General features: G+C 40.5%; 1 protein-coding gene across 1 annotated transcript in view; it reads right to left on the bottom strand.

Annotated features, from left to right (window-relative positions):
• The window catches only part of plcl1 (phospholipase C like 1), a 119955-nt gene that overhangs the window by 7324 nt on the left and 90518 nt on the right, over positions 1 to 22113 (bottom strand). Inside the window, exons 8-11 of the mRNA XM_084908831.1 lie at positions 18651 to 19013; positions 12244 to 12447; positions 6535 to 6610; positions 5879 to 5988 (exon numbers count right to left, since the gene is read on the bottom strand). Of these exons, the coding sequence (XP_084764957.1) occupies positions 5879 to 5988; positions 6535 to 6610; positions 12244 to 12447; positions 18651 to 19013 (753 nt within the window). The remainder of the gene's footprint in view (positions 1 to 5878; positions 5989 to 6534; positions 6611 to 12243; positions 12448 to 18650; positions 19014 to 22113) is intronic.

The raw sequence follows: 22113 nt of genomic DNA on the forward strand, positions 1-22113 counted from the left end.
AAGAAACTATCATCTTGTCTTTATTTTTAGTTAGCACATAACTTAAACACTTAAAGCTGTAAGCTAATGATAGTTATATAAGAGCAGATGCTGCTGGTGCAATAAGCTGTACGTTTTACGTCCAATGGACGCATGATCTGATTAGTCGACTAATCGCAAAAATAATCGGTGACTAGTCGACTATCAAAATAATCGTTTGTGGCAGCCCTAAACAAGATGAATCCTTATTTATCTCGTTCTTGGTGTTGGTTCGGCTCTGTCTAAAACAAGCTGCCTTATGGCTCAGCAAGAGTGAAAATAGGACAGAAGCCTCCTTGCACCAAGGAAAATGTGGAGTTTGCCCAATGATTGCATTCCTTTTTTTTAATTCAGTGATTGATTGCGCGTAGTCATGCTAAGACATGCCCTCAACCACATGCTCAACCTCTTGGACTGCTTCGGATTGCAAGGCCATTGCACACAGGTCTCAAAGTGGGAGCCAACCTGTCTACAGTTACAGTCCGACTCAAACCGACTGCAGCCAATTCTTAAACGCAGAGAGATTGTCGACACATTTGTAATCGAGGACTCGACTCAGTTTGTTCTATTCTGGTTCTATTGCTTTATGAAAAGTGTCATGAAACTGATGTCCTGCAGCAACTACATCAGGGGTGGGCAACTCCAGGCCTCGAGGGCCAGTGTCCTGCAGGTTTTAGATCTCACCCTGGGTCAAAACACCTCAATCAAATGATTAGTTCATTACCAGGCCTCTGGAGAACTTAAAGGCATGCTGAGGAGGTCATTTAGCCATTTGAATCAGCTGTGTTGGATCAAGGACACATCTGAAACCTGCAGGACACGGGCCCTCGAGGCCTGGAGTTCCCCACCCCTGAATTACATCATTAATTGTGGAGGAATTGGTGTTTCAAATCTATGAGGTTGTGGCTCAACTTTGAATGTAAATAATGAAAGAGAGTTTCTGCTTAACCCTTTACAGACCAACCACTGCCTGACCGAGTGTGACTGTAAAATTAACTCCCTTCCTCTTTCTTTACGTCAACTTTCTTCTGATTGGCTGCCTCTGATTGACATCATGCAGAACCAAACTGAGCCAAGAGTCTTTGAGGACCTAAGGCCGAGACTGAGCGCGCTGTGAAAAAGCAACAGCAAATTATGAATTTCTGGTAACATATATACATACGTGTATGTATATATGACTAATTGCATTGTTACAGGAAATATGTCCTTAAAAAATTTAAAAAAGAAGTCGACATCTAGCCACGATGACCTGGCCCTGATGTTTTTAAACAAGAAAAGTACGGCACAGATATTCTGCATCCATCCAATCCTCATGAGAAGAAGCTGATCCAGGAGCTGAAGCTGCATCTATCTGTGTGCCTGAGCTAAAATAGTATAATTATAGTATAAATAAATAATAATAATAATAATAATACTATAAAACAGTATTATTTCCACATCATTGTACATGTTATGTTATTATTATTTAGTACCAATGCTTGTTCTGAGCTACAAGCGTACTTTCGCCAAATGCCGAGGTCTGATCGGTCAGATCCGTTTATTCGTATCCAAAAAAAATCGTCAAAAATTATGTTAAAAGTTTAAAAGTTTATTATGATGGGTCTTTTGTTTGCTTCGGGTTGACGATTTTTGTCCAATGACTGACAACTTTTACAATGAGTAACATTAAAATTATAACTCTCAATGTCAAGGGAATCACTTTGTTATGAGACACAAAATACTTTCCTCACTCAAAAAAGATAGAGTGCAGATTGCATTACTGCAAGAGACTCACCTCACAGACTCTGAACACTTAAAACTCAAGCGTGATTAGGTGGGACAAATTTACTATTCCTCTTTTAACTCTAAAAGTAGAGGCGTTGCAATATTGATCCATAAAAATCTACCATTCACTCTAAATACTATTGTAAGGGATACGGACGGACGATTTATTCTGATTACTGGGCTTTTATATGGGGAGCAAATTCTATTAGGAAGTGTTTATGCACCAAATACTTTTGATAGATTGTTTTATTCAAACCTTCTGGCAAAAACCTCCTCTGTGTGTCCGAATCACGTAATAATTGGTGGGGATTTTAACTGTGGTTTGAGTCCTGAAACTGATTATAATCCACCAAAATCTCAACCACCTTCAAAAATGGCAAAGGCTGCAATGGACTTCTGCTCAGATCTTGATCTTTTTGATGCCTGGAGAGTTTGTAATCCACATGTGAAAGACTTTTCTCACGCCCCCATTTTTCTTTTTCCAGAATTTATTACATGTGTGTTTCTAGATCTGTCCTTGACAGAACTCGGGGTTGTTTGATCAACACATGCGCTCTCTCAGACCACTCATCAGTCTCAATGGAGTTATTACCACCTTATTATGATCCCTTGTCTAGACACTGGCGGCTAAACCCAGCTCTCCTTAGTGACCCTGAATTTGTAAAATATTTAGAAGATCAGTGGGAACTTTTTCTTTCTACAAATGACTTACCGGGGGTTAGTGCTTCTACTCTATGGAAGGCGGGTAAGGCATTTCTCAGGGGCTCTATTATCTCTTTCACCTCAGCGAAAAAGAAGAGCACCTTAGCCAAACAATTAGTACTTGAACGCAACATTACTAACTTGGAGAGGGAGTTTAAGAAATCCTCGTCTGTTTCTGTGTTTAAAAAACTGGATGCAGCCAGATCAGCCCTGGACCAACTACTAACTCAGAAAGCAGAAACTGCAATATTCTGCAAAGCATAGATTATTTGAATCGGGCAACAAACCTGGACGCTTACTTGCCCGACTTGCCCAGGGGAAAAAGGGCTCTTATGCAATATCCTCTCTAAAAGATAAGAAAGGTGTTTTACAATTCGAGGCTAAACTTATCAGCAAAATAATGAAAGAGTTCTATCAGGACTTATATTCCCCTGAGTGTCAAAATACTGTAGACGCTAGGAAATTGTTTCTTGATAATGTTAATCTCCCTATACTATCAGAGGAAAGTCGATTAGATCTTTGCAGTCCTATTAGGGCGCAGGAAATTTTAGATGCAATCAAATCCTTACAGAGTGGAAAAGCTCCAGGCCCTGATGGGTTTGGGCCAGAGTTTTATAAAAAAAATGGCCAAACACATGGTGGGTCCTTTATTAAAAATGTATGTAGAATCTCTTGAGAGGAGATTCCACACTTCCACCCACCTTAAACCTTGCCCATATATCCCTGATCTTAAAGAAGGATAAACCTGCAGATCTGTGTACATCTTACAGACCTATAAGTTTACTCGGTGTAGATTGCAAGATTCTGTCCAAAATTTTATCTAGACGATTGGAGGAGGTTCTGCCAGTTCTGATAAAGCCTGACCAAGCGGGTTTTGTCAAGAATAGATACTCCCGCTCCAATGTACGCCGACTCATAAATGTTGTGCAGTTCTCTCAGAACACCAATTATAGGGCTCTTGCAATTTCACTGGATGCTGAGAAATCATTTGATCACGTGGAGTGGGAGTATCTATTTGATGTTTTGGAAAGTTTTGGTTTGGGATCTGAATTTGTCAAGTGGGTCAAACTGTTGTATGGGGCCCCAGCTGCAAGGGTGTTGGTTAACGGCTCGGTCTCAGATGTTTTTCCACTGGGTAGAGGAACGCGTCAGGGATGCCCCCTTTCTCCCCTACTGTTTGCACTTGCATTGGAGCCACTGGCAGAGGCTGTAAGAACTGACCCTGAGATCTGTGGGGTAACCTTGTTGAATACTGAATACAGAATTTCCCTTTACGCGGATGACGTGTTGCTCTTTCTCACTAAGCCAGAAACATCTATTCCTGCACTGACACATATCATTAATCAATTTGGCCTTTTTTCAGGGTATAAAATAAATTATGATAAATCTGAAGCTTTGCCACTGGGTGATGGGGGGAGGTGGGACACTCCTCCTAATTTTCCTTTCAGGTGGTCAACCACTGGTTTTACATATTTAGGTATTAGGGTGTCCGCAGACACAACAGAGTTGTACAAGTTGAACTTTAAACCAATTGCGGTCTCAATCAAGAATGACCTCAATAGGTGGTTTGACCTCCCCCTATCTTGGATGGGTAGAATAAGTTTAATCAAAATGAATGTTTTACCCAGAATATTATATCCCATACAAATGTTGCCTGTCAGGATCAACAGAAAAACATTCTCAGAGATTGACGGATATCTTTCTAAATTTATATGGCATGGGAAGAAATCTAGACTAAAGATACAGATTTTACAACTGCCTACAGATGAGGGGGGCAGGCACTTCCTAACCTTTTATATTATTACTGGGCTTGCCATGCACAAATAATCTCAGGGTGGTTACATTCCTTTCTGTACCAAGGCGAGCCACCGGTAGATACTTGGTGCTGTGACCCTCTTTCGCTTCTTAGTGTTTTATCTATTGATCTGGCTGACCTTCCTCTTGGTGTCAGAAATAATTTCAATACCTGGGAGGAAAGTATAGTATATTTGATGATTGGTGTTCTAAAAATATAAGATTTATTTGCGATCTGCTTGAAAGGGGTGGTTTTATGGCCTTTAATCAAGTTCAAATTAAATATAATTTACCACAGAAACACTTCTTTGGGTTCCTACAAGTAAGGCACTTTGTAAATTCCCTTAAATTTCCAGCCAATCAACCAGTTATGAATCCTATTGAAAGCTTTCTTCTTAAATTTAATGAGGAAATAATCACAAAAAATAAATTTATCTCTCTTTGTTATGGGAAGTTATTGTCTTTGAATTTTGTAACCACTGATAAGGCCAGGGTTCGGTGGGAAACCGACCTGGAAGTTCAGCTTAGTGCAGAAGCATGGTCCAAAACTTTTAGATCTGCCAAGAAATTGTTTTCCTGTAACAGACTCCAGGAAAGCCATTACAGAATCTTATATAGACTGCAGCGTACGCCAGAGTTTCTAAATAAAATTCATCCTCAGATTTCTCCTCTTTGTGTAAAGTGCAATACGGATGTGGGAACCTACTACCATTGCATATGGCAATGTCCTTTAATTACTAGATTTTGGAAAAATATTGCTATAGAGCTTTGCTCAATCCTTCTCCAGACGATCCCACTGAACCCTGTGATATTCGTTCTGGGTCTATGTATAGAAGGGCTCTCTCTGTCTTCTGTACAGATGCTTTTGTTAGGTAAACTTTTACATTTAGCGAGGCGATGTGTACTGTTTCAATGGATTCAGAGACAGCCCCCCACTGTTACACAATGGTACGGAGAAATGTTCAAGGTGCTGCCAATGGAGCGCCTTAGTGCCATCATAAAGGGCAATTGTAATGCATTCTGTAGGATATGCAGCCTTTGCCTGGTCACCTACCTTGTGACCTTGCTGTGCTATTACATAAAGGGGGATCACATTTTGTTTTTAAACACAATAATTAATGTCTGTATTCCCTTTTTTTTTTTCTCCCCTTTTTTTTCTTTTTTCTTTCCCTTAACTTCAAATGTGAAACGCTGTACATATTTTGACCCAGACATGTATATCTGTAACTCATGTACCTGTATTTGTTTTTTCTTCTCTTTTTCTTAGTTGTATTTGGCTGTGCTGATTTGTTGCTGTTTGTGTTGTTCCAAAAAATCAATAAATCATTGTTTTAAAAAAAAAAAAAGCAAGCTGAAATAATGCTGAAAATTCTTCCTGTGAAATTACATGCTCGGTGCCAATGGCTGCATTAGGAAGTGAGCCCAGAAATATTTTCAACAAACAAAATATCTGCACGAATTCGACGCGTCCGGTCTGTAAAGGCCTCGTCCAGCCTGAAGTCGGGCTATTGTCACTGTTTGTCTTCTGAAATTACAGATACATTTTTCAAAGTCCGTCCTACAAAATGTTTCTATTTATTTATGTTCTGCCTTCCTTTACCTTAAGTACAGTAATGTTCCAGGTGAAACTCTCCACGGCTTTGTTAAGCTTGCGACCCTTTAGTCCTTCCTTCTCTCCAAGCCGAGAGAGATCCTCATGGAAGTCCATTCCTGTGAAGCACGAAAGCAGGAACATTATTGAGGCAGAGCAGCTTGGGAATCGGCAAATCAAATTCAGGTGAAACATAGCTGTCAAGCGTATGGATGATTTCCCTCAGCTATCCCAGTTGCAGTTACGTGTGTGTTGTCGTATAAACTAGACTGACATGTTTACGTAAAAGCAAAAGCACTGACACATAAAGGTCAATCATCCAAAGGCAAAAACACGCTGGAAAATAAGCTGTTCAGAAAATCCAGTACAAATGTGAGAGAGAACAGCTGACTTATTGTAAACAACATTTCAAACAGAGATACTTTTGTAAATATGTGCCTCACGGGAACCCAATTTAGAGAGTGCTACAGCAACCACATGCAAAGCTGTTTACTCGCAGAGCCCTAATTAAGCTCTACTGTTAGATGTTTCAGTCAGACTTGCTTATTTGATGATTTGTTAGAATTTGGGAATATCCCATGCTGCAGATCTTTTATTCATGAGACCTGATCAAAACGACACTCACACCAGCCACGCAGCCTTTCATCCATCTCTGCATACTTTACCTTCCCTCTGCACCTGAGCGATCCTCTCCTGTACTGCATCAGCATTCTCGATCAGCTGTTTCTGGGTAGCAATCATCTGAACAAACAGGAAGACAATTTCTATGTTCACTTTTTGGTCCTTTTATATGTTCAAGGTTTATGAAAAATACTATGTCAAGTATGCAGAAGGCAGTACAATATATGGACAAAAGTAATGAATGTTATTGCTACTGCATCTACTGCAGTGATATGCAGAGGCACCACTGTGTTGAGACTCAAGTACAGACTTTCAGCTTAAATGCAAGAGGTTTTACAAACTGTGTCCCTTCTTCCATTTTCAGAGGTTCAAATTAATTGGACAATTGACTGACAAGTAGTTTTGTGGCCATGTGGCCATGTGAGGCCCTTTGCCTCGTATTTCATGCCAAATGAAGTGGACATAATATCTGAAGTTGATTCACAATGTTCAATTCGTATTTTAAAGCTTGTCACAGTAACATTAATGTCATTTTAAAGGTGATGCCCAAAGAGATGTGAGGGCAGGTGAAGGAGGCCATCATTAGAGACAAAACAAATCTTTCAGAGAGGGAGATTAGGCTAAATCATCAGTGTGGTGCACCAAAAGGTCTGAAGCTGCTTGTAGACAGAATTATTTCCATGGTTGAGAAAAACAACTTCACAACATCGAAGCATTTCACGGGAGGAAACAGAATATTTGACTTCAGGTGGAGATTGGCTTTTTCTCCAAGTATTAAAACCTTTTTATATTGAAATTCATGTTAGATTCTCTCATTAATTTTGAACATCTGAAACTGGGGGACTGGGGATAAAATTGGCTGTAATCTTGAAACCATGCATGTAAAACCCCTTAAATTAACGCCCAAAGTCTGAACTTATCACATACTGGCAAACATTGTTCTGCCTGTGACCAAACACTCATACCAGTGGCCAGCTCAAGGTCATTTTGTAGCTCTGGGAGTGCTCTTACTTACAAACTAGCAGAATGCTCCAGTTGATGCAATAATACCACTGATCATGGACTATTTACGGAAGAAATTTCACAAACTGACTTTTTGCAACGATAGCATCCCAGACTCTTTACAACAATCCATTTATTCATAAATGTTTATAAAGGAAGATTGCATTGCTCAGTGTTTGACTTTGTGCAGATATAAGGATATAAGGGCCTAAAAACACCTGAATTCAAAGATTAAGAGGTGTGTCCCAATATTTTAGTGTAGTGTATTCGAAAATGTGACATATCACATAGTCTGGGCCATACAAGATCTAACCTTTACCTGATTTAAATGTGACCATTTTCTTCTTCCAGATACTCTCCTGGGAATCTCAGGGCTACAGATTAAGGTTTTGAATCTCAGGGTTTCCTGGAAGTCCCATTATGACTATTAGGAAACGATGTAAAACAGCACTGTGCACTCTGAACCTCAAAATGTGACAGAGAGCAAAAATAAGCGTCTCTTTCAAAACAACCCACATATGTGTGAAGGATCATCGTTGGTGTTGAGAGGCGTGCCTCCAGCTGTTTTCCCCCAAAGGTGGCGCATCAAGTCAAGAGTGTGTCCAGGGCCATGCTAATATTATTTGAGACATTCACGAGGTTGTTCTTCCCTCAGAGTCACAATGTCCAGGCATCAGTTCTACTGTAATGTCATGAGGGTTCTGAGGGATAGCTTTCAATGTAAATGACCAGAACCTTTCTGGTACTTTGTTCTTGTTCCTTAAGTTTAAAATCAAGTCAAAGTGCAGCTGTTTTTACACACTGGAGGAGATTAAAAATGTAATGGAAAAGAATGGGACTTCCAGAGAGCAATCTAAATATAGTAGAACAAGTCCAGAGATGGAGAGATCAGCTAAATGGGCAACTTATTATCAAGTATTAAAAGCCCTGGTCATCTGGGCCTTTCTGTGTGGAATTTGGATATTCGTCCTACACCTCTCTGAGTGGGCATACTCCCGATTCCTCCCACAGTCTAAAGACATGCATGTAAAATTAACGATAGGTAATAAGTTAATAGGCTCTCTTTATACATGGCTAAATCACAGATTATGCCCAGAGATTTTGTTTACAAAATGTAGTATGGATACTCTTTAGGGGGTATATCTTTTATATGTGCAGGGTGTTACGCAGTACGTTAAAAAAAAAACACTGAATGAAGCAAAAAAGTGTGTTGATGTAACTGCTGATGTAACATTGGTTGCCTGTCACTTCCAAGTCAACTCTCTCACCATTACACTGATACTCAGGTGTACAGTATGTACTCTAATCTCTCAGTTACTTATATACATGATACATGATTGCTGAGAGCAAAATGACATACAGGCATGTACTGTAGCTTAAATACAAGCAAAATAACTTTTTAACAGGGTACTTAATCTCTTGAGATTAAGAATCTCTTTTGTCAGTGTGTCCTGGGCTGAGACAATGTACAACTTTCTGATCTCAGCTTGTGCAGATATGAAATACAACAGAGCTGAAAATATTAGACAATGGTAATGAACTGATCACTCTTAAGTAGGTTTTGAGCAGGTTCCATCTTCCTTGATGTAAACAGGTACTGTTTTTCTTTGTTTTAAAATAACCTGGTGAAACAAATGATGACATTTTACATTAAACTTATATAAAATCAAGTAACTGCTCCTTGATTTTCTTCTAATTACATCAGTGTTCTGCTGGAACACTCTGGGTCCTGGTATCCCTGTGGATGACACGTACCACCCACTTAAACAGCACTGCAGACCAAGCAGCTTGGGTTAGTACGGCAAAGTTATTGCTATCTCTAAATAATGAAGAATTTGCTAAACTAACTATAGCGAGAGTTGTAACTATATCTTCTCATTTAAATCAGTCAAGTTGCCTCAAATCACTGAAAGAAATAAAAAAGGGAAAAAAGGGCTGAATACAGGAAGAGAGAGGGAGCTTTTTGTGTGGTGACTGAGCGCTGTGTGTTTGTGCTCAGAAAGGCTGAAGAGGTGTGATGTTTGATTGGAGATCACACCAACTATGGCATCATGACACTGACCTGCTGGGCTGCATTTGCTGGGTTTTGCCGCAAACATCATCAGCTGCACTCACATACGTAAATAACCACACTGTTCTGAGGTATGTGTAGGAGTAAATAGCTGAGCACTAAAAGAGGTGGGAGAGTCTCGTCCTGATCTAATGCAAGAGGAGATTGAGTAGGAGGTGTGTGTGTGTGTGTGTGTGTGCGTGCTCGTGGGTGACGGTTTCATGCATGTCACCACAGAGCTGCTGTATAATTAATGCCTATAGACGGTGCAAATGTACGTAAGCAAAGGTCTGCACACTCAGTGATGCAGTGTTAGATGTCTAAAAAAACTTCACAAACTGTGGAAAAGTTTCTGATGCTAAAGGTTTCAGCCAAAGGAGCAAAGTTAGCAAAAGCAGCATTATGAGGAGCTCATAAGTGAAACAGAGCTCATGAAGATACATATCATGGTCTAACTACATATACGTAGGTCTCACAAAGCACAGTTAAAATCAGCACTTCAAACACCTAGCTTGTTAATGCAATGGGGATCACTAGATGCACATCTCAAAATAGTCTCATAATCATTATATTTATGATTTCATTGGCTAAATTCACTCTTTCTGATTGGTGCAGATGGTTGTTTTGAAAAAAAAAACAACAACTGAAAATTAGGTTGACATTTGACCTCAAAGAAAGCTATGTCTGAGACTGGGTGTGGTTTAACTGACATTCTAGGTCCTGGTGACTGAGAAACCACCAGGTGGAAGCTAACCAGGAGCATTATTCAAACCTAAACTTCAGTCCCCAGCTTATGGTTTGATCCAGACCTGGAGATTACTAATGATTATTAGTCTAACCCCCTCCGTGAATTGCTACCTTATCGTGGTGGTGGGGTTTGTGTGTCCCAGGGATCCCAGGGGCTATGTTGTCCGGGGGCTTCTGCCCCCTGGTAGGGTCTTCCATGTCAAGACCCTTCGGAAGACCCTACTATCCTGAAGGCTCTGGATGTTGTAGGGCTGTCCTGGTTGACAAGCCTTTACAATGTTTCGTGGAGATCAGGGGGGCACCTCTGGATTGGCAAACCGGGGTGGTGGTTCCCATCTTTAAGAAAGGGGGCCGGAGGGTGTGTTCCAACTACAGGGGCATCACACTCCTCAGCCTCCCTGGGAAAGTCTATGCCAGGGTGCTAGAGAGCAGAGTCCGTCTGTTAGTCGAACCTCGGATACAGGAGGAACAATGCGGTTTTCATCCTGGTCGTGGAACACTGGACCACCTCTTGATCCTCTCAAGGATACTTGAGGGTGCATGGGAGTTTGCCCAACCAGTCTACATGTGTTTTGTGGACTTGGAGAAGGCATTCGACCGTGTCCCTCGAGGTGTCCAGTGGTGCTCTAGGAGTATGGGGTGTCTGGCCCATTGCTACGGGCCATTCAATCCTTATACAACCGTAGCAAGAGCTTGGTCCGCATAGCCGGCAACAAGTCAGACTCACTCCCGGTGGGTGATGGGCTCTGCCAGGGCTGCCCTTTGTCACCGATTCTGTTCATAATTTTTATGGACAGAATTTCTAGGCGTAGCCAAGTGGCAGAAGGCTTTCACTTGGGTGGTCTCAGGATCTCATCTCTGCTTTTTGCAGATGATGTGGCTCTGTTGGCTTAATCAGGTGATGGCCTCCAGCTCGCACTGCAACATTTTGCAGCCAAGTGTGAAGCAGTGAAAATGAGAATCAGCACCTCCAAATCTGAGGCCATGGTCCTCAGCCGGAAAAGGGTGGAGTGCCCACTCTGGGTCAGGGACGAGTTCTTGCCCCAAGTGGAGGAGTTTAAGTATCTCAGGGTCTTGTTCACGAGTGACGGGAGAAGGGAGACGGATTGGTGCTGCGGCTGCAGTGATGTGGACGCTGCACCGGTCCGTCATAGTGAAGAGAGAGCTGAGTGTAAAGCCCTTTAAGGCCCAAGTGAGTTCATATTTTTTTGGCATATTTATCACACTTTCATGCTTCAGCTCATTAAACTAATTTTAATATTGGACCACGATAATCCAAGAAAATGCAAAATCCAGTTTTTAAATGATGATTGCCTTTGTTAAAAGAACACGTGAAAAAGTAATGTCCCCTAAACCTAATAACTGGTTGTGGTGGAATTTTGGCCCACTCTTTTGCAGAGGATTGTCTTAATTCGTCTGTTTAAGCGCCTTAAGATCAGAATAAACGGCGAGTCTGGACTTGATTTGTTTTGTTTTGGGGGGGTTTTGAGCCATCGAGAGGTGGACTTGCTGGTTTGTTTCAGACCTTTCTCCTGCTGCATAACATAAGCATGCATGAGCGTCAGGGCATGAAATGACTGGGAATTATCCTTGCGGATTTTCTAGCAGAGAGCAGAATTCATGGTTGGGCAAAGTGTGACAAATATGCAAAAATCTAAGAAATCAGGAAAAAGGGCAAATACTTTTTGACTCATGACCTCCAGCTTGCAGCAAAAACGTAGGTTACACCACTATGACGAGTGCAAGCTGATGGTCTAAAAATACAAATAAGTGTTGCATCATAAACAGGATTGGCCAGTTACAATCATTTTCCTAGAGCAACTACGATGCAGTTCACAGCGATATTTGTCTGTGCAGTTTGTCAGAAATTTTTCTTCATGTTTGCACAAGACAGGAATTAATACAACTTTCTTTTTTAAGGAAGCAGTTAGCTCAATAAATGTGTCTTACTGACCGTTTCATAAGCAGCGAGCAGTTTGCGAGTTGGTTCCGAGAGGCCGACCAGGGGCTCCAGACATGGATAGCCATCCTTCAGAACCATGGTGGCCCCCATAGTGCCCTCAGGACTCTGTAGCCTTGTGCCCAAGGTCTGGATGCACTGCTTCAGTTTGGCCACAGTGGGGAGCCCACACTGCTCTTTGAAACTGGCTGTGGTGCTCTGGAAATGGTGTGAAGGTAAACAGACAGAGAGGAGAGGGAAAATAATGTTAGATCTGATGTACAGTTGCGGCTGCAAGATTAAGCTGGGAAAAGCCAAAAATCATGACACGCCCCGCTCACTTCCCCTCCGTTCCCCTGTCATCTGCTGTCTCCTTTGTGAATTAAATCAATATGGCACTCACTGCTGCCTTTAATCCAGTGAAATCAGCCTAAGCTTAAGCGCATTTAGCAAAAAAAGGAGACAATATGGCATAAATCTGGAACAGGAAATCAAAGCAATTAGAGTGTGTGTTGGATGGGGGGATGCAAGATCGGGATGGTTCACAGATTTGAGTGTGACAGATTAAAGGACTCATTTGCTGAACTGCCATTCAGGGTCACTTCATAACAAAGGTAAAAGGTTTATTTCTGCATGTATGAGCACTAGAATATAAAGCCTCTGCTGTTGCACTGAATGCCATTTGCCACTTGCCACATCCCCAACTGGACTAGCAATTATCATGCTCCACCTGTGTGTAAGTGCATCTGTGTCTGTGAATGTGACAGACACAGAGAAGCATGATGAATAATATCTGTGGCAGATGAGCCCACAGCTGGACTCATGGCAGAGAGACAGAGAGAAGCAGGGTGTACAATGAGACTGAAGCAGGAGGATTAAAAGCAGTTTCTGAGTGAGTAAAAAGTGTTTCTGCGTAGCACTCGGTGTGTGTGCGTGGGTTTGTGTGGGAGTGTGTCTGACAGACTGACTGGGTGGGATTGGATGATCAATGAGATGGCAGGAAATTTGCTCTCTGCTTTCTACTGAAAAAGATTGACATTTTTCAACCAGAGATTCATTCCAGTTTTTAAATTCACAGACCTACACTACATGGATGAAACCGTGCAGTCACCCAAACATTACACACAAGCAGACATTTCTGTCGCATCATAGCAGGAAAATCATGTGTGTGTTCATAATAGCTGCATTTATCGTGGGCACGCTGATTCCTCCATCATTAATGTGGCTGATTGTCCTCCTGGACATTTTTTAAAAACTGTGGTTGTTCTATTAGGAAGCTGAAGATATTAGAGGATAGTTTGAACCAACAGAAACACGTTGGGACTCTGACATCTGAGAATATTTTAAGTTGATATTGTGAACTTAACAGCAGTTACAAACAGACTGTATATAAAGGATACAGCCGCCATGAAGTCATCTACTGGTTAGTGAAGTGGTTTTGCCATCTCCATCTTGGTATTTTGAAACCAGGTCTAAGCCAATAAACATATCATAGACTGGGCCCCATCTTAAGAAGCTCATAGTATCATATCACCCCAACAGGGCACTTCATTATCAGCCTGCTGGTTTACTTGTGGTTCCTAGGATATTTAAAAGTGGAATGGGAGGCAGAGCCTTCAGCTTTCAGGCTCCTCTTGTGTGAAACCAGCCTTCAGTTTGGATTCAGGAAACAGACATGCTCTCTAGTTTTAAATCTCTCTAAGTCTTTGGCAACTGGAGGCTTTCAATGATGCACTGAGTGTTTTTTAACTCTGCTTTTAATCATTAGTTGTTACTAATCTCTGGCTGTCTTCCACAGTGTATCTTTTGTCTCGTCTTCCACACCTCACCCCAAACCGGTCGTGGCTGATGGCTGCCCCTCCCTGAGCCTGATTCTGACAGAGGTTTCTTCATGTTCAAAGGGATTTTTTTGTTCCCACTGTCGCCATTTCCATGCTCACAGGGGGTTGTCTAATTTTGTGGGTTTTCTCTGTATTATTGTAGGGTCTTTCCCTTACACTATAAAGCTCACTGAGGCAGCTTTTGTTGTGATTTGATGCAATGTAAATAAAACTGAATTGAATTGTTGTAACTAGTGATTAAGACTATAACATCACCTGCTAAGTTTATACTGTAGGTCACACAGCAAAGTAAGCGAGGGCTGTTCGTCCTTAAACTTCTACACAATTGGAAGTCTTTTTGTTTGGCTTCAGACCAAGAAGTTACATCGTTTAGGTCTTTTAAGTCCAATACTGACTCTTTTAACTGCATGGGTGGTCTCCACGAACTCCTGGCTGTATCTTATCTTATACAGTAGTGCCTATATCCTGACTTATCTGTCTTATCCTGCTTTGTGCTTTTAAACATTCCCAGTTAATTTCTTTCTATTTTACATTGTAAAATTATATTTAGCAAGTATTTCATATCAAAACTTTTTAGTGAATGAAAGAAGAAAAGCACAAGTATTTCTGTCCCCTGCCTTCTACTATACTTTAAAGTTGCTATTCCAGGTCATCTGAATCACGTAGTCAGGTGAATTGCTTAAGGCCTGGTGTGGCCACACTTCATTGTGACTCACTAACAGTGTTCAGAGGATGTCACGGTTCTGGGTCCATCGGACCCAGTATTTTGAGTTTATTGTGTTTTGGTTTCATTTTGCATCATGGATTGTTTTCTTGTTCTCTTGTTGTGGTTGTGATGATTATTATTTGAGTTTCATGTTTCTGTTATCCATGTTTTAGGAATTGTGGTTTCATGTATAGTTCAGTTCCATGTGTCATTTTCTGTCTCTGTGTGTTGAGTCCGTGTCTCTGAGTTGTGATACATGTTTCCTGTTTTATTGTGAAAGTCTTTGTCTTATGTTAGTGTGTGCAGCTTTGTTCCCCATGTCTCGTTAGCCCTGATCTCTCCCAGCTGTGTCTCCCTCCTGTTGCCGATTCCCCCGTTACTACCCTGTGTATATAAGCCCTGTGTTTTCCCATGCTCGGTGTCGTGTCGTACCATCAGACTATGCCTGTGTGTTTTTTGGTCTCAGTGTTCAGTCCTCACTTCATGTTTTGTTTTCTTGCCAGCAATAAAGCTGAGGTTTTTGAGTTGCATTCTGTTTTCCGAGTCCTGCATTTGGATCCTCATCTCTGCCTGCCCGCACACAGAGCCCTGACAGAGGAACTGTGTATTATGTGTGTGCGTATCAGTTTGGACACTACATACGCCTAGTTTGTTTTCAGCACCTGGGCTTTGGCCAGTGTAACTGGGCTGATTCTGGATTATCGTTCACATAAGGTCACGTCATGCCTTCTAGCCTATCATTGGGTCAAACCAGTTTTGGTAAATGGTATAGAGGCACTGGATTGTATTGGAGTAGCTAAACAACTGGTTTTATGCACAGAGCCGCTACCTCCAGGAACAAGAAAGTCCTAGTTTCAACACATATATGGGTATAAGGTATATATTAATATCACAATATACCTCTCTAAAAACAGATCCAGTGCAAAAAAGGATTCTTTTCACATTGCCCACCCATACATGTTGGTGTTCAGTGATAAGATGGTGGGAGCTGAGCGACCAGGTTCTATTTTCGCTGGTATTTATAATCCTCCTCCACTCTTCTCACTGACTCCTTTGTCGCTGCCTCGTCCTCCTCCTCCTCCTCCCCCATTCTCTTATTCGCTCTACAGACAAGTCTAATTCTACCTGAGAGTTGAGCTCCAAAAAACTGGACTTCTTACTGCTCACTGAAACCTGGCAGCACAACTCAGATTATGCATCCCTCATTGAGCTGTGCCCGGAGGGTTATTCTTTAATCAGCCAGCCACGGACGCCGGGCTGAGGAGAAGGCCTTGCTGCGGTGTTTCCCAGCCATTCATTCAAAGTCAGTCACTTCTCTTCGTTTGAGCTGCTGCTCTTTAAAGTTCGAGAATTTTATTTAATGCGCTATAGTGTACCGCCGACGCGGTCCAATCAATGTATTTTCAAATTACTTTTTGTCTTTTACCCTGAATCTGTCCAGACTGGTTATTTCTGGTGATTTTAATATTCATATCGATGACGACTCTTTCTGCGAGGAGTTTCATCAACCTTATGAACTCTTTTCATTTTACCCAGCATGTATCTGGCCTTTACACAAAAGGACACCCTCTTGTTTTAACCTTGGGCTTTAACATGGATCTTATCTGCCCCTGTTGTTATTTCTAATCATTACTGTGTTGCTTTTAATTTACTGTTATCTCCTGTTAGTGATGTAAATATCTTGACTAACCACTTTAATTACTATTGCCTTTCTATTTTAGACAGTGTCTGTCCTTTTTACAAAGAGATCAGCATCTGTTTTAAAATCCTCACCGTGGATTAATGGCACTATCCACTCTTTAAAGCGTTCTTGCCAAAAAACCTGAACGCTTGTGGAGAAAAAGTCGTTTGCAAGTTCATTTAATTTATATCAAAGATATTTTGGTGTCTTTTAATAATTCTGTTAGAGAAACGAGGGCTGCCTGTTCTCCAGTCTGGTTTCTAAAAGCACAGGCAATCCTAAGGTTCTGTTTAACACTATTAGTAACATTGTTACCCCTGCTTCACCTGCTGTTCCCATGTCATCTGACATCGACTGTGAAAATTTAAAAAAAAAATCACTCATATTAGAAATAACATTTCTCTGTGAGCTGTCCATTTCTGCCCCAGCTCAGCTTGTAATTTTAGATCATTTTATACTTGTTTCTCTTCCTGAACTAACCAACCCAGTTGGCTCTGTGAAAGTCTGTTGTTGTTGTTTAGACATTTTACCTGCGTCCCTGTTTAAAGATGTTTTTCGCTCCATCGGCCCTCGTATTGTTAATTCCTCTCTGGCCTCGAGTCAAGTCCCGATTTACTTTAAGAATGCGGTTATTCACCCTATACTAAAAAAGCCACACTAGACCCTTCTCTCTTGGGCAGCTATAGACCAATTATTATTGAGAAAAATGTTGCTAAGCAGCTAACTGCTGTTTTAAAGAACATTAACAGAGATAGCTCTTCTCTTATCTTTAATGGTGTTTTGGTGCAAAGTGACACAGGAAACTGTCCTGTCCTCCTTATGTTGGACCTAACCTCAGTCTTTGATACAGTTGATCCCCAGATCTTGCTTGACAGGTTGAGGTATTGGGCCGGTATAATGGGATCTGCCTTACAGTGGCTTACTTCATATCTTTCTGATCATTCAAATTATAGGTCTTCTTTAAGCCATCTTCATTTTGGTGTACCTCAGGGTTCGGTTTTGGGGCCCTTATTATTTCTGTTTTTTAGCACACTTTGAGCACTTTTAAAGATATCTCATATCACTGCTACGCAGATGATATTCAGTTATACATCCTTTTAAGCCGCATAAGGTATCGAAACTGCATCTCTTACACAAGGATAAAAATTTTCTCCAACTTAATGAGGAAAAAAATGAAATTCTAGTTTTTGCTCCAGAAAAGCATACAACTCTAATAATGGAAACTCTTGATCTATTAGCTTCTTATGCCAAGCCTTTTATCGGGAACCTTGGGGTAAATTATGACTCTGGTTTTACTTTAGATGGTCAAATTCAGTCTCTGGTTTGTTCATGTTTTTATCACTTAAAAAGTATTGCTAAGCTAAATAGTATTATCTCAAAAACAGAATTGGAAACTGTTATTCATGCTTTTGTTTTTCAAGACTGGATTACTGTCACCAACGTTTTCTCACCTCACACCGCTACTCGCCCGGCTCCGTTGGCATTCAATCCAGAATACATTTCAAGATCTTGGTTCTCACTTACAGGGCTCTGAATGGTCAAGCACCAGCTTACATCAAAGAACTTTTACATCTGTATGTTCCTAGCAGGTCCCTAAGGTGACCAAAGCCTGCTATTTGTGCCATGTACGAAGCTGAAAACCAAAGGTGACTAAAGGTGACCGAGCCCTCTCAGTAGTAGCACCAGGACTCTGGAACTCTTTCCTCTTTAGTTTGTGTCTGCAGACATCACAAACCTCTTGAGCTTTTTAAAAATCAATTAAAAACATACCTTTTTACAACTGACTGATTTGATGTACTGATGTCTAATGTTTTTGTTTTCCTTTGCACAGCACTTTGTGATCAATATCTTGAAAGGCGCTAAATAAATAAAGTTTTACTATTTACTAATTTCAGAACATTCATAAAATCCTACACCATTCACCCTTTTTAAGCATCCTATCAACAATGGGTCAGTTCACAAGCCTATTTCACCTCTAAGGCCATCCAGTGAACATAATTTTACCAAAGTTTGGATGTCATTTATATATATTTATATAAAAATAAATATTTATATTATTTACATTGTATATTTATATATTCATAAATGAATATTTATATTTGCTTATTTTTCATTTATGAAATGTAAATGAACCTTGGGTCTGTCACAAGCCTGTCGCACATATTATCAAAAGTCAGTCCACATCCAGTCTCACCTGAGCATCCTCCCGCAGGTCCGTCGCTTCTTTGAGAGGGCCACCGGCTGACTTAAAAGTTTCATCCACTACCTTGATACCAGTGTGCCTCAGTGTGACGTACTCTCTCCCCCGTCTCCCCACCCTCCGCACCGAAAGACCTCGCCGCTGGGCCTTCCCGCCTCCTCGTCGGTTGGTGATTGCCACGTGGACAAACAGGCTGGTGTGAGGTAAGGGGTCTCCTGCCAGGCCCAGCAGGGGCACATTACGGTAGCCAGGCTGAAGGCACTCGAAGGCCACGCTGTACTGGCCGATGAAATCATCTCCGATGTAGTCATCATCTAATACCACAAAACGCAGCAAGGCCAGCTCGGGCATATTTACCTGGGGACAGGAAATGAACAAAAGAGATGAAATCCATTCTGCTGTGCACCAGAGCAAAAATAAAACCACGGCCAGTGAACACTTTGCAGAGTACTGACCTACATTAATACAACACACCTCGTCTGCCTCAAAAGACTTTCTGGGGGAAAATCTCGGATAATTTAAATGTTATTATTCCAAGTCTAATTCTGGTTATTGATCCATGCTCTTACTGAAACACAGTTTTATTCATATTTGAGGGAGAGAAGAAGACAAAAAGTTACCCTGGTTTTCAGAGCAGATATCTGCTATGAATTTTCGGTTGGAATGAGATCTGAGATCTGTTTAGGGTCAGGGGTATAGGTTAATGTTAGATTTAAACCCTTTACATGGAATTTCTACCTATATTGGCATTCCAAATTGGAAACCTTATGACAGAAGATTTCCAAGGCCAAAATGCATGTAACAGATTTTCATTTTCTTGTAATATCTGAAAAACGGCTTGTTTAGCATGTGGCTTCAATGTAACATATGCTAACATTATCCCCTGTGAGGTCTAAGGTCAAAATTGAGTTTTGGGAAATAATGGGAAGTTTTTCATGTGTGCCATCTTCTTTGTTTCCTGGTTGCCAGGACTTGAGAGAACCATTTAATATAAACAAAAACCCTTTTTGAATAGTTTTAGTATTAGGGCTTGGGTTGGGATTAGAGTCATCATAACTAAGAAACTACTCTCAGAATATTAAAATGTATTAATAATGAACTGAGACAGGACTCACATATTCCCATATCATGCCTGATCCTTCTGACTTCATTGCAGCAAATGTCACTTTAACACCCCACTCACACAATATTCATTCCCAAATTTTGACCTGTAAATTTCCAGATTGTTTTATTCTATTTAACTTAATGTATATAATTCACTCACTTATTGCACATAATGTCCTCTTTGTATATATGTACTTACTTACTGTATATAATGTTTTTCCCTCACTATTTTGCACAGTCGAGGAGCGTATCAGGTCACATTTCACTGCGTGTTATACTTGTATAACTATGTATGTGACAAATAAAAAGATCTTGAATCTTGAATCTAATGTGTTTATTCAATAATGGCATTCCACCAAGACAAGCAAGGCAAGCAGTGTTTGCCTAGTTAAATCTAAAAACATGATCTCTATCCTTTTATCTCAAACACTAGAAAGTATTTCACCCATACGCATACATCCTTTACATTACTGCGATCTTATTGCTGTAATAGTAATAAGCTCCACTTTGGCGAGTAGAACAGATGCAGCCATCAATTTCACATTAGAAATCAGTAATTATGTGAGTGACCAAATGTGCAATGATCAAACAGCTGTTTTGGAAATACACTCATTTTTAAATAATATTTTTAACTGACTGTAGATATTGACAGTTAGGCATGTCCCATAGTGCTCAAGCCTTTGAATAATAACAGTGGCAAAGTGATTTTTTTGTTAATAATATACTATTACAGTATACATGTTCTGAAAGTCAAGATTTAGAACATGATGTATTGCTGTAGATTAAGCAAAGTATGAGCCCTTTGAAATAATTACATTCCATATTTTTCAGACCATAAGGCTCACAGCATTATAAGGCGCACTGTCGATGAACGGGTCAGTTTTCATACATAAGGCACATTAAGCAAAACAAAACAGTCAGATAAGTCAAACTTTACCCAACTCATTCTTCTTGCTTCCTCCACTTCCTTAACATTGATTCATTAATGTTGAATTCTCTCCAGCTGCTCTATTCCCGTGTTGTTGCAGTATATTAATGACTAACCTCGTATTGTAGATGGATTATCTCAGTTGTTCTCCTGACTGAAGTTTGGTCCGCTTACAGCATCCTGCCATGTGATTGAATTTGTCCCTAACCTTCGGGAATCCTCACAGTGGGAAAAAGTTAGCGTTCATCCTCCAGCTTCACTGTGTTTATGTTATTCTAACATAGCTGTGTCGCTACCATGTAGCACATACTTATATACCAGCTAGCCCAACTTCAGTAACCCTACAAACGTTACTGCTGTTTAGTTTTCTGTCTTCATTTATGTTGGAAGTGATAGCAGAGCTGTACGTTTGAATTTTTTCAGAAATCTCTCAGTCAGAACATGCTATATCATGTTTAGGTGGAAGCTAGTGAGCTAACTTCCTGCTAACTTCTAACTCTGTTAAAGTTAATAAATCCTGTTTTCATGGACGTCTGGATGTTAAACTTAATTGTTGCACCTGGTAAAGCAGCAACGCTGATCATTTTATTAAAGATGAAAGAACTTAGACAGTTTTTAACTCTCAGTGATGCTGCAGTGTTCGTTTGACTTTGGGACCTGAAGTAGACGGAGTTTTGGACCCAGATTACTCCGCGAGGCTCCTGACGACAATCCATCAAGCAGTGTCGCTTAGTAGCTTACGAAAGTCGGACTAAAACATTTTTGACAGATTTTTGAGCGTCGTGTACCACATAAAATCGGTTTGAGGTCAGTAAGAACAACCAGAATTCATACATAAGGCACACGGATTATTAGGCACACTCTCAATTTTGAGAAAATGAAAGGATTTTAAGTGTGTCTTATAGTGCCTCCAATCCCAAATCACTTGACAAAATATTTTTGCAATGAAAATGAGACAAAACGTAAGTAAAAAAAAAAAAAAAGTTTGGTCACTCTGGAATCACACATTTTTGGTTTACACATTTAGTAAGATTTCTAAAAATTATATTATGAATTTAGTGTGAACTAAATACACTTTCAATAATGTTTACTGGTTTTTATATCAATAATTCAGCACACCTTTACATTTTCTCACCTCAGTTATTTGTACAGAAATACGGCATCATCTGTACAATATGTATTTGCTCCCAATTTAGAATCCTTAATTCATCTCTTATTAGGTGTAAAAGATGGGCATCATAAAATGTTTACAACAGATAAAAACAATCACTTAGTCAAAGTATTCATCCAAATTCATTTCCCATTATAAAGCATCACTCAAAAAGCTACTGAAGCACTACATCAGCATTAATTACTCAACACAATAGCAGAAGCATCACAGCAATGCTGCAGAGGGGAGCTGTTTGAAATATTGCACTTCAGATC

The sequence above is a fragment of the Perissodus microlepis genome, chromosome 16 (genome assembly GCF_051167445.1).
Source record: "Perissodus microlepis isolate ML-2025 ecotype Zambia chromosome 16, ASM5116744v1, whole genome shotgun sequence".
Taxonomy (NCBI): Eukaryota; Metazoa; Chordata; class Actinopteri; order Cichliformes; family Cichlidae; genus Perissodus; species Perissodus microlepis.